The sequence below is a fragment of the Megascapheus bottae genome, chromosome 7, assembly GCF_031878675.1.
Source record: "Megascapheus bottae isolate mThoBot1 chromosome 7, mThoBot2.hap1, whole genome shotgun sequence".
Lineage (NCBI taxonomy): Eukaryota > Metazoa > Chordata > Mammalia > Rodentia > Geomyidae > Megascapheus > Megascapheus bottae.
In genome coordinates, this window is record NC_143515.1 from 62,135,806 (window position 1) to 62,147,889 (window position 12,084).

The window sequence follows — 12,084 nt, forward strand, 5'->3', positions numbered from 1 at the left end:
TGGATTCTGAGCCTCACTCCTCCCTTCCCACCCATCGAGTACACACTGCTCTGAGTTCTAGATGTGATATGGCCATCTCAACTTCTAGAGGCTTGGTTTGGGTGCTAAGAGGTCTTCTTATTCCACTGGAGTTTGTTTCTACCCCTCTGCACTTAGAACCTAATTTATTATGCTACCTCTTTAGGAGGGAAAGGTTGGCAAGGAATTTAATGATTTTTAAGAGGTGTAAATAATCCTTACAAATAACTGGCTAATATCAAACTGAGACCTTAACAACTTATTATTATCATTGGTACCGTGGGAATGCAACCAACACAAGAGAGCACTTCTTTTCTGGTTTTCTAGTTGACAAAGCAAAAGTATGATTCTGGAAACAAAGGTATTAGTGCTAGACAACCAAAGCTGAAACTTATGGAAATGCAAACATTCAATCATTATAGATCTAAGAAACTGCTCTGAGATTTGTGTTCTTCTAAGCCTCCCATGACGATCGGCAGAAAGATAAGCAAGATAAACCTTACTATCGGCAGAAAGATAAGCAAGATAAACCTTACTAACCAACATCTTTAGGGCTCGCAGCACACATCACAAGGAGGTGGCTGTCATTATTACTAGTGGCTAATGGATGAGTTCTAATCTGGGTTTTGTCACTTCTTTTCTTGAGTCAGAAGTTAAATCATGCTCACATTTTTAATTTAGCCAAGCATGTATCTTTCTGACACAAACACAAAGTCGAAAGAAGTACAAATGTTTCTATTGCCAAATTCACTCTTTATCACTCTTGGATAATAGAGGCAGCAGATCTATGGTTCTACAAACTTGTAGACTAAGTTTAGACTAAGTTTTTCCAAAAAATGATACAATTCATGTTAGGCTGAAAGAAAATGAACTCTATGCTAAAAGGAAACTATAATTTTATTTGCTCTTCAGGCTGAAATAACTCAAAAATACCATAAATACTGAATATAACCATAACTGGGCAAAATGAAAAGTAGGAACATTTTTGCTTAATGTACGTCAAACATCACAAACAAGAATGTCACAAAAACAAGAATGTTAGGCATAACACAAATTTATTTTAAGAACAAGTATCTTGTGTTTCAGATATACAGGCATGAGAGATACTGAAGAAGGCTAAAGTCCTTTTTCCAGAACCCTCTCTGGCATGGTCAATACTGATTCCGAAACTGGTTGCTCAGGTCTTGAAGCTCTTGTACCAAAGTATCTACAGCTGCTACGTCGTCCACCAACTCCCCAGAGATTTCCCCACTTGCCACATCTGTAAAGTTTTGCTGCAGCAAACAAAAAAAAAGCATGACCATCAAAACAATGAAAACTTCCAAATAGAATATAGTATAGAGTTGAAATCCTTTGCATAATAACACATAGACTAGCAGTATTGTTTATAGACACATGACAGCTATAACAAGTAATGAATCAAAACAACATGCCTCAACTTAGAATTCAAGAGCTCTGCCATCCAAGTAGCTGCCTTAAATACTAGTCATTCATTTCCCTGTTAAAATGGTTTAGGATGACCAACCTCATCACTCCAAATGAAGACCTGTTTACTATGTATGAGAGCAAAGCAAATATATTTTACATCAAATTCATAAAAATCATGTCATTGTGCTACTTGAAAGTTAATTTTCAGGGCCAGGAGTTTGGTCTAGTGGTAGAGTGCTTGCCTAGCATGCACAAAGACCCAGGTTCAATTCCTTGGTATCATATACACTAAAAAAAAAAAAAAAAAAGCTGGTGCTATGGCTCAAGTGGTAGAGCTCTAGCCTTGAGAAAGCCCAAGGACAGTGCCCAGACCCAAGGACTGGCCCCCCCAAATTAATTTTCACCCGGTGCTAGTGGCTCATGTCTATAATCCTAGCTACTCAGGAGGATTTGAGGATAGAGATTCAAAGCCAGCCCAGACTCAAAAGTCCATGAAACTCTTATCTCCAATTAACCTCGAGAAAACTGGAAGTGGTGCTGTAGCTCAAAGTGGTACAGTGGTAGCCTTGAGCTAAAGAGTTTAGGGAAAGCACCCAGACCCTAAGTTCAAGCCCCACAAAAAAAAAATCAGAACTGGGAATGTGGCTTAATGGTAGAGTGCTTGCCTAGCATGCATGAAACCCTGGGTTCAATTCCTCAATACCACAAAAGCAGAAAAAAAAAAAAACCCAAAATGGTGTTGTGGCACAGCAGTAGAATACTAGCCTTGAGCAAAAGAAGCTCAGGGACAGTGCTCAGGCCCTGGGTTCAAACCCCAGGACTGACAACAAAAGAAAGGAAGGAAGGAAGGAAGGAAAGAAGGAAGGAAGGAAGGAAGGAAGGAAGGAAGGAAGAAAGGAAGGAAGGAAGGAAGGAAGGAAGAAACGGAAGGAAGGAAGGAAGAAAGAAGGAAAGGGAAGGGGGAGGGAGAAATAGAGAGAGAGAGAAGGAGGGAGGGAAGAAGGGAGGGAGAGAAAGAGAGAGATGGAAAGAGAGAGAGAGAAAGAGAGAAAAGAAATAATAACTTTCACATAGGCTCTAGAGACCACAAAGAGTACTGAAATATGATCAAAGCAAAAGAAAAAAATCCAGAAAAATACAATAAAAATAAATGAGTGCTCCTCTAGAAAAAGAATTACCTTGAGAACTTTATCACAACATATTTCCATGCTACCAGAGCTGGATGTACTTTGGACTGTCTAAAAGCCAAAGGAGGGACCCATGAAAATCAGTTTCAACATTTTGTGACCATGCTTTGTGCTGGATTTGGGGGGGGGGAGGTGAGAGAAGGGGGTCTGTGTTTGACTGTATGTGTGTGCACGCATGCATACATATGTAATTGTGTATGACTGTGTATATGTGTGCATTTGTGCACGTATGCATGGGAGTGCACATGCGTATGTTTTAGCCAGAATTTGGCTTGCTATGAATAAATCATTTTCATCAGACTTGAATAAACCATTTATATAGCATTTCATAATAGTGTGGATGTAAGAGCTACTGCAATGTAATTAGCAGAGAAAATAACTTGGACTCAGAACTCTTAGAAGGGCGGAGGCAAACAATACAGGGGTTTAAACTCAGTGCCTCTTGATTGTTAAACAGATGTTCTACCAGTGAGCCACTCCTTCAGCCCTTCTCTATTGCAACTGTTTTTTAGATAAGGTCTTACTTCCTACTCAGGTACTATGATCTACCTATTTCAGGCTCCCCATTATAGAGGGGATGACAGGTGACTACTTTCAATCTTCTATTTAGCTCAGGTTAGCATATACTTGCCGCTGCACACAGCTAGGATTGGGAAGCTATGAGTTTCATGAGCCTTTCTCCATAAGCTAGCCTCAAACCACAATCCTCCCATTCTCAGCCTCGGTAGACAAGATTATAGGCATGAACCACTTGTGCCCAGATTCATACTGCATATTAAAAAAAAGAATTATAGTATATACAAACTATTACAACCCATACCACATTTTTTTTGAGGTAAAGAAAAGCAAAGAGAAACTGAAGCTTAAAAGAATAAATGATCCGTTAGGTCTGAAGTGAAGCCCGTGCTGGCCTCCACCCAGCAGCCCTGTACAATGACAAGACGCTAAAGGCCTAGCAGTTACTCTGTCCTCGGAGAGTGTAGACTGAACAACTTGTAGAATCTACGTAAAAGTTACTAGTGCTTGGCAATTGAGATGTACCTGTCTGTAGTATTTTCTTATTTATATAGCCATAGCAGTTTATTTACACAAAGTCCCTGGCATGATGAGAAAAGATCAGAAATTTATGCAAGCCACATCTACTGCACATTATCCAGTTATTTCCATTCATTTTCACTTTGTATTTTGAGACAGGGTTCCAGTATACAGCCTAAGCTGGTCTGAAAACTGTAAACCTCCTGCCTCAGCTTCTCAAATGCTAAGATATACAGGCATGTGCCACCTCTTCTGGCTTCACTTTCTAAAGTGGGACTTTTTAAATGCAATTCAGTTTAGCAAATCCAATTTAAAAAGAGAAAAAGCATATGATCTACAAACCCAAAGATTTCCACCGTATCCTTTGAGCTACAGCAACACTTCTGGTTTTCTGGGGGTTAATTGGAGATAAGAGTCTCACGGTCCTTAGTGCCTGTGCTGGCTTTGAAACACAATCCTCAGATCTCAGCCTCCTGAGTAGCTAGGATTATAGGCATAGGCCAGTGTGCCCAGAAGCACCTTTTTTTGGGGGGTGGGAATGATTCAGTTGGGGACTAATGAGAACAAAAATCTATGTTCTCATTGTGATGCAGCTTGTTTTCAATATTTGGGAATCCTCCAGACTATGGGATGGTTTTCAGTACCATTCAAGTCAAGCAGGTAAGCTTATAGGAAGATAAGGACACTAGAGGGACAACTCCTGCCCAGTCACAGAATGAAGCACAGGCTGCGATCTCATCAGAAGTAGGGAACTTAGCATCTATTTGGGGGCAGAAAGTTACTGAAAAATTGCTGCCTTGACATTCTTTGAGAATGTTCTTTGGTGGTGGCGGCTCCTCCTCCTCCTCTTTTTGGTAGTACTGGGGGCTTGAACTCAGAGCCTTGCCCACACTTGAAAGGCAGGCACTGTACCATGTGAGCTGTGCCCTCCCCCTCCCCCTTTCAGGTTTCTGAGGTTATGAGGTCAATTGGGAGGAAATGCAGCTCAACAGCAAGGCATGGAATGTTCACAGATTATCTACAGAGATGAAAATCAAGCCTTAATCTGCAAGTGATATTCTCATTCCAGAAAGTTTGGAAGTAAAAAAGTGTCCAAGTGCCATGAACTTGCTTTGTACAATAAATCAAAATCACCTTGCAACCCAAGAGATTCTAAAAGTACTAAATTGCAGTCAAAACTAGATTCCTTTCAATTTTTCCTTCTACCAATATAATGAAAACTCAATTGTGTATTAGAATCATGCAGAAAACTGGTTTTTCGGACTCCACTGAAGACCTCCATCACAGACACAATCCAAAAATCCAAGCTTCAGAAACATTTCCTGGGGGCCGGGAGTTTAGCCTAGTGGTAGAGTGCTTGCCTAGTATGCACGAAGACCCAGGTTTGATTCCTCTATACCTAATACATAGAAAAAAGCCAGAAATGGTGCTGTGGCTCAAACAGTAGAGCTCTAGCCATGAGAAAGCCCAAGGACAGTGCTCAGGCCCTGAGTTCAATGCTCAGGACTGGCAAAAAAAAAAAAAAAATACCTGCTTGGGCCGGAAGTTTGGCCTAGTGGTAGAGTGCTTGCCTAGCATGCACCAAGACCCGGGTTCAATTCTCGGTACCACATACATAGAAAAAAGCTGAAAATGGTGCTGATGCTCAAGCGATAGATCTCTAGCCTTGAGAAAGTCCAAGGACAGTGCTTAAACTCTGAGCTCAAGCCCAGGACTGGAAAAAACAAAACAAAACAGAACAAAACAACAACAACAAAAAACATTTCCCGGGTCATATGATCATGATTCATGTCTGTAATTCTAGCTGGGAAGCACAGATAGCAAGGCTACGGTATGAGGCCAGCCAGAGCAAAAAATAGACAGACTATCTAAAAAACAAGGTGGGTGGAAGGTACATACCTATATCTACCTGGGAAGTAGAGGTAAGATGACACTGATGAGGCTAGAACCAGGCAACATTATTAGTTCAACATTCTCCCTGAAGGCTGGAGGCCTGGCCCCAGTGGTAGAGTGTTTGTGTAGGACCTAAATTCACTCCCTGATAGTACAAACAAAGGAAAACAAAACAAAATCCCTGGGTAATTCTTAGGCATCCCATTGGTGGCCTGTTGTTCTGTGGACTAATGATATATTTAAGTTGTCAAACAGAAGTCAGCCATCTATCTTAACAATTTTTTGTCAAATTTATATAGTGACATTTTCTAAAGCAGTTATTTTCCTTACAGGGAAGGTTTTTTGTTTTAAAACATTCCACTGTAAGTGAAAACCAAGCAGGGAACTGGGAGTCTGTGAGTGTTAAAATATGTGAAGGTCAAAGGCGTGCCCGAGTGAATATGTCAGGCTATGGGAAAAGTGCAATGGAATAGCAGAGCATTGCTTACAGAAAGATTTCAAGCTCACCTGGAGGGTAATGTAGCCATGGCACCAGCAATTTCCTCCTAGACACAATCAGCTGTTGGCTAAACTCTGACATGGGCCTAAAACTCTCCATGATTAGAGGGCAGAAAGCAGAGGCTAGTGACCCTCTACTCCATAGCACATCACAATCACAGAGTGGCTAATCAATTTCTTCCTATCTCACCTTTGCTTTAGATAACAAGCCCCGTAAGTGGAGTCGGACTGAAGACAGCATCTGCACAGCTTCTTGTGGATTCGATTTGCTTTCACTGCACTTTATAGCCACTGCAAGATAAATAGGGGGAAAATTGTCCATCAGGAACTCAAAACGGGGGAAGGGTAACAGTGTTCCACAAAAAATGTACTCATTACCTTAAGAATGCAACTGTAACCCCTCCGCACACAACTGTAATCCCTCCGCACATAAAATTAATTTTTTTTTTTTTTAAAGAACTGTTTCTTCCCTTTAACCCTTTCTTTCTTTGGCATGTGGTGCTGGGGATTGAGCCCAGGGTCTTATGCATGGCAGGAAAGACCTCATCTACTGAGCTATATCCCCAATCTCACTTTTATCCTTTCTTATGAGAAAGCTTTTGTGCTAAGAATTTGAGAGAAATAAGTGAGTTGTGATAACTTACAGATCACCAGTAAGAGACCCAACACACACACACACAGAGTACACAGACCACTAATGATGAAATTCAGTAAGGAGACAAGCTCTCTTACTGAAAACAAGGCAATACACAAGACAAGCAAGCAGGGGCAGCAGCATGGGGTGCCCAACAGCACCATATCCCTGATGGGGCTCGCAGCTGTGGCTCCCCACTGTGCCTCAGCCCCAGGGTTTAGCATCCAGATCCACAGAGCTCTCAATGCCCACTGTGTCTTCATTCTCCATGATTACAGCACCACTCTGGAAAAACTGGTACCAGCCCTCTCCAGAGCCACCCTTGGCATCAGGAGGCAGGTGGGAAGGTTGGTGGGGGTCCTGGAAGTAGGTGGGAAGCACCCAGACCACCCTTCCAGGGAACTCACTTCCTGAGAAATTTGCAGTTAGGAAGGGGGTACACTCCTGTCTGGCTTCATGAGAACAAAGAACTGTGAACAAACATACATGGGATTATTCCACTAATCTGTTCTTATTTTTATTCCCTGAAATTATGCTCGCTAAATTAAAACAGACCAGGGCCAGGAGTTTGGCCTAGTGATAGAGTGCTTGCCTAGCATGCACGAAGACCGGGGTTTGATTCCTCGGTACCACATGCATAGAAAAAACCTGGAAGTGGTGCTGAGGCTCAAGTGGTAGAGCTCTAGCCTTGAGAAAGTCCAAGGACAGGGCTCAGGCCCTGAGCTCAAGCCCAGGACTGGCAAAAAAAAAAAAAAAAAAAAAGTTAAATTAAAACAGACCAATAACCAGATCCTACTTTAAAATTACCAGGGGGGGGAATAGGTGGGGGAGGGGAGGAGGAAAGGAGCAGGGGGAGAGGGAGAAGGAAAAGGAGAGGGAGAGGGAGACATCCTGATGTTTCAAATTAATAGAAAATCCAAGACAGCAGTGCTTCCTCCCTACAAACAACAGTTAAAAGACATAAGTATTATTTTAAGAGTTCAGGATGGTGGAGAACAAAGGAACTCTTGCCCATTCTTTCACAGAAAACACCCTCATCGTAAGAAGCTATAGGAGTTCATCCTCTGGACAACAGGAATAAAGAGCACAGTGACCGCAAAGGTACCAACAGTCTCACATTCTATGGGAGACTGCAATGGCTTCTGGAGCTTGCTGAGGTACACAAGGACAGCTACATGAGCAATTCTACAAGGGACAAGGACTTTAGAATGTTCTAGTTCCTTTTCAGAATTGAGGAGGGGACAGACAGTGTTGGAAAGAAAGGATAACTGAATAATACATTCAGTTTATTATGTGACTGCTGGTGTCCAAATGCAATAAAGACAAGGTTAGCAAGTAAAGGTAAACATCCATCTAAATATGCTTAAAAATTCACGAGCACCAACACATTAATCCGTTACAATCCAAGGAGACCTTCAAAGAACAGACATTTATTTTTAGTAAAGTATGGTCCTGAAACAAACAAGCAAACAGTGCCAACAACAGTTTAAAATGAAGATGCAAAGGCAGGATTTTTCCTGGAATTATTTCTCTAACCTACATATTTATAGTTGGCAGGTTTAATCCCAGCACTGGATCACAGAAAATATTCTGGTTTTGATGGTACAGAGCCAGAAGCTCACAGAAATGATTAGAGTGGGCAAACGAAAGGAGATAAGCTGAATTGTCCAACATAAATCCACCCTCCTAATTATGTACATAATATACCTAAGTGTGGTTTTCTCTAAATATATCCACAAAGGACAGATCCCCTTCTGAGGTCTCTACCATAAAGCCAAGCAAAGCCCCATAAATCACAGACACCCCCAATAACATCCTTCCACAGTGCCAGCCATGAAATTTCAGCCCCACAGAGGTTAGCACTCCTACCTTATCCGCTAACACTAGGTGGTCCAGGAAGTTGGGTATTTATAACCTTTAGGTCAAAGAAATCGAAAGCCTAAAAGTAGAATTATTAACTACCAAGTGCATTTTGAAACTGTCTAAATGGTCTATGACTTCTTTATAGGCAAGCTAAACTTTATCCACATTTTTTACTTTTGTTCTTTTAGGTTGAAGTCCTTATCAAAAGGCTTGGATCCCCTACTTCCAAAGAAATGGTGTAAAATTATGCTGTCAGTGGAGCATGCTGGCTTTACTAAACCATTGATGAACATGACTATGCCACTCGTGGCGGGGGAGGGGGGGAGAGAAGGAATGGAAGAGAGTGAGGGAACAGATGATACTATGTTGAAAAGAAATGTACTTAATACCTAATGCATGTAAAGCTAATCCCATTATGTGTCAGCTCTAAAACCACATTTTTAAAAAAATGGTGCTGTGTTGAGATTCTTTCTTTCTTTTTTTTTTGCCAGTCCTGGGCTTGAGCTCAGGGCCTGAGCACTGTCCTTGGACTTTCTCAAAGCTAGAGCTCTACCACTTGAGCCTCAGCACCACTTCTGGATTTTTCTATATATGTGGTACCGAGGAATCGAACCCGGGTCTTCGTGCATGCTAGGCAAGCACTTTAACCACTAGGCCAAACTCCCGGCCCCGAGATTATTTCTTTTATTCTTCCTAACACCATGGGTAGGTACAATGGGGATAATCAAACTAAGGCTCAGCAAAATCAAATAACTGACTCAATCACCTAACAAGAACTCAGAGGAAGAACGAGTCCCGCTGCTCTACTCTCTTCATTGTTCTCTGGGTGACTCCTCTGTGCTGTCACTACCAGTGCCAGGATTAGGACTGCAGGATAGGGTCACAGAACTGTGTTCTCACAGTAACACATGGACAAATTAAGGCAAATAATGAAAAGCAGTCTTTCCCTGGACTGTACTTATTCAATAAGCAAATCATTTTCTCTTCAAATTATTCTCTCCAAATTTCCAACTTCTTTCTCTCTCGCCCCACCTTACTTCCTCTTTCTTTTTTTCTTTCTTTTATTCTTTCTTTCTTTATTTATTTTTTGGGGGCCATTGTTGGGGCGTGTACTATCTCTTAGCTTTTTCTGCTTAAGGCTGGAACTACACTTCACTTCTAGTGTTTTGCAGGAACTGGCAATAAGAAAGTCTCTTACACTTGTCTGCTTTGGTTATTTCTGAACCCTGATCTTAATCTCAGCCTCCTGAGTACTAAAATTACAGGCATGAGCCACAGGTATCTGGTTTACATTGTACATTTCTTTTACATATGTTACAGCTCTTTGAATATATTACATACTCCAAAAATTTACATATTTTTACTTTTTTATTTTTCAGTACTGGGGATTAGATAAAAGGCTATATCCTTAGCCCATGAACAAGGAAAAATATGAGGCAAGGAAAAGTTAGAATTGGGCCGGGAGTTTGGCCTAGTGGTAGAGTATTTGCCTAGCATGCACAAAGACCTGGGTTCGAGTCCTCGGTACCACATACATTAAAAAAAAAAAGCCAGAAGTGGTTCTGTGGTTCAAGTGGTAGAGCACTAACTTTCAGAAAAGCCCAAGAACAGTGCCCTGATTTCATGGCCCAGACTGGCAAAAAAAGAAAAAAGAAAAATTAGAACTTCCTTCTCACTATATCTCCAACACAGACTGATTTTATATTTGTATTATATACAAGTATAAAAACCAGACCATATTTATACTTGTATATCATATCTTTAAAAGGTTTCTAATTCCTCTCACTTATTCAAATAGTATTTAAGCCATTATCCTGTTTCTTCTTATTGTTCTAATTATACTACTGCTCTAATTGGAATATAAATGCTTTCTGAATTAAATGCAGCAATTTCAACATAATGGAGGAACCTAGAATTTTTTGTAAGGGAGCTTTATTTTTTGACTGTCACTTTATTGTATTAGTAACAAAAGCATTAAAATATGCCATGGCTATCAGATTACCATGTGCAAGTCCTAAGGCTCTTTGAATAACTTCCTTAAATGATGTAATATCTTTCTCCCAACAACTGGACTGTGTGTCACACTTGTAGGCCTTCGAGAGATACTGGAATGCCTAAGAAAAGAAAAAGAACAACATTCAGAATACTAAGTACAATTCACACTTTAAACTCTGCTGCCTGGAAGTCATATGAAACTAATTTCAACTTGCAAAATCAGCATCTGTGGTACACAGCAGTATCTAGGATTCTCATCAAAGAAGCAACAAAGAGGCATATCTAGTAAGAGCAATTACAAGATATTTCCCTATACTAGAAAAATAGAAAGGCCAGGCTTGGAAAACTATAAGAAGTATTCAGATTTTCTCAACATTCGTAGCTACTATCTTAAGACAGAGTTGTTGGAGAAATTAAGAGTTGATGAAAACGATGGAATTGCTAGTGGCTTGTTTAAAACACTCCTCCACAATACTTGGGAATTCTTGGAGGAGAAGCTATAGTTTAACGAACCTTAGTTCTCTATGTGTAGTGAGTACATAATTCAAGAGAAACAGAAGGACAGAAAGGAGTTGTGCATGCATGCATGTGATGTGTGTTCTCTGGGCTGACAAGGCCACAAGAGACGCCAGCTGTGCGAGCTGAGGGAGACGAGAAGGACTCAGAAGCCCATAGATTAGCTGTACCGTGGCAAATTTCAAACCCACGCAAGGACTACATTTGATTTGTTGTGGATGTTTTGAAAAGAAACACAAAACAATTATTCCAGCCTTGGAAACTCTGGGAGCTCCTTTAGGTCTGAAGATAAGAAGCGGATGGTACAACTGGAATATAGCTGGTGTTTCCATTGCTCTTCTGAGAAAGGGGCAGGGCAACCTTTGCAAAGCATTACATGTTTAGACTTTGAAAGTTCTGCTTCAATTGCCTTCTCTAGGCCCTTTACGTTTCCCTTAGGTGATAATACCTCAGATCTAAACACTTTCTTTTGTCTTGTCTTTAGCAATGGGCCTGCAGAAGTGGCGTGCAAATAAATAAGAGCCAATTAGTACTGCAGATGCAGGAAGGGTGAGGCCCTTTAGTAGGAAACAGCAAACAATGACATCAGGGAAACCCACAAAAAGTAAAAAGATGCATGCTACAAGTCTTAACCTGTCCCCAACTCAAAGCTTATGTTAAAGACTCTGAACCCAAACTAAAAACTGAAGTTGAATGTACTAATTCTACCTTCACAGTAGTAAACTCTTCCTTCTTTTATTAAAAAATAAAACAGGATCTGCTGCATGTGAGCTGAGCTAAAGATAATGGCATAGGAGGCTGGGAGGTGGCCTCACCTTCTCGTTCTCCTCAGGCTTTTCACTCTGTCCATCTCCATACACTTGGGCATACAGCCTCCAGATTTCTCCATCGTTGGTCACTCTTGAAGTTACTCTGCCAAGTAACTCCTGCAGCTTTCCTCTGAGGCCAGTAGCAACATCTCCACTTCGATCAGTTATTCCACTAACCACTGCCCTAACTAGAATTTTAAGGACCTTA

The 12,084-nt window shown here is 41.0% G+C and overlaps 1 protein-coding gene across 2 annotated transcripts in view; it reads right to left on the reverse strand.

Moving 5' to 3' along the window:
* Positions 1 to 1,056: 1,056 nt before the first annotated feature.
* Positions 1,057 to 12,084, reverse strand: part of Ttc27 (tetratricopeptide repeat domain 27) — a 132,462-nt gene continuing 121,434 nt past the window's right edge. For both annotated transcript variants that reach the window (XM_090337187.1, XM_090337189.1), the window contains exons 17-20: positions 11,883 to 12,080; positions 10,559 to 10,670; positions 6,250 to 6,350; positions 1,057 to 1,292 (exon numbers count right to left, since the gene is read on the reverse strand). In XM_090337187.1, the coding sequence (XP_090193313.1) occupies positions 1,170 to 1,292; positions 6,250 to 6,350; positions 10,559 to 10,670; positions 11,883 to 12,080 (534 nt within the window). In that variant the 3' untranslated portion in view covers positions 1,057 to 1,169. The remainder of the gene's footprint in view (positions 1,293 to 6,249; positions 6,351 to 10,558; positions 10,671 to 11,882; positions 12,081 to 12,084) is intronic.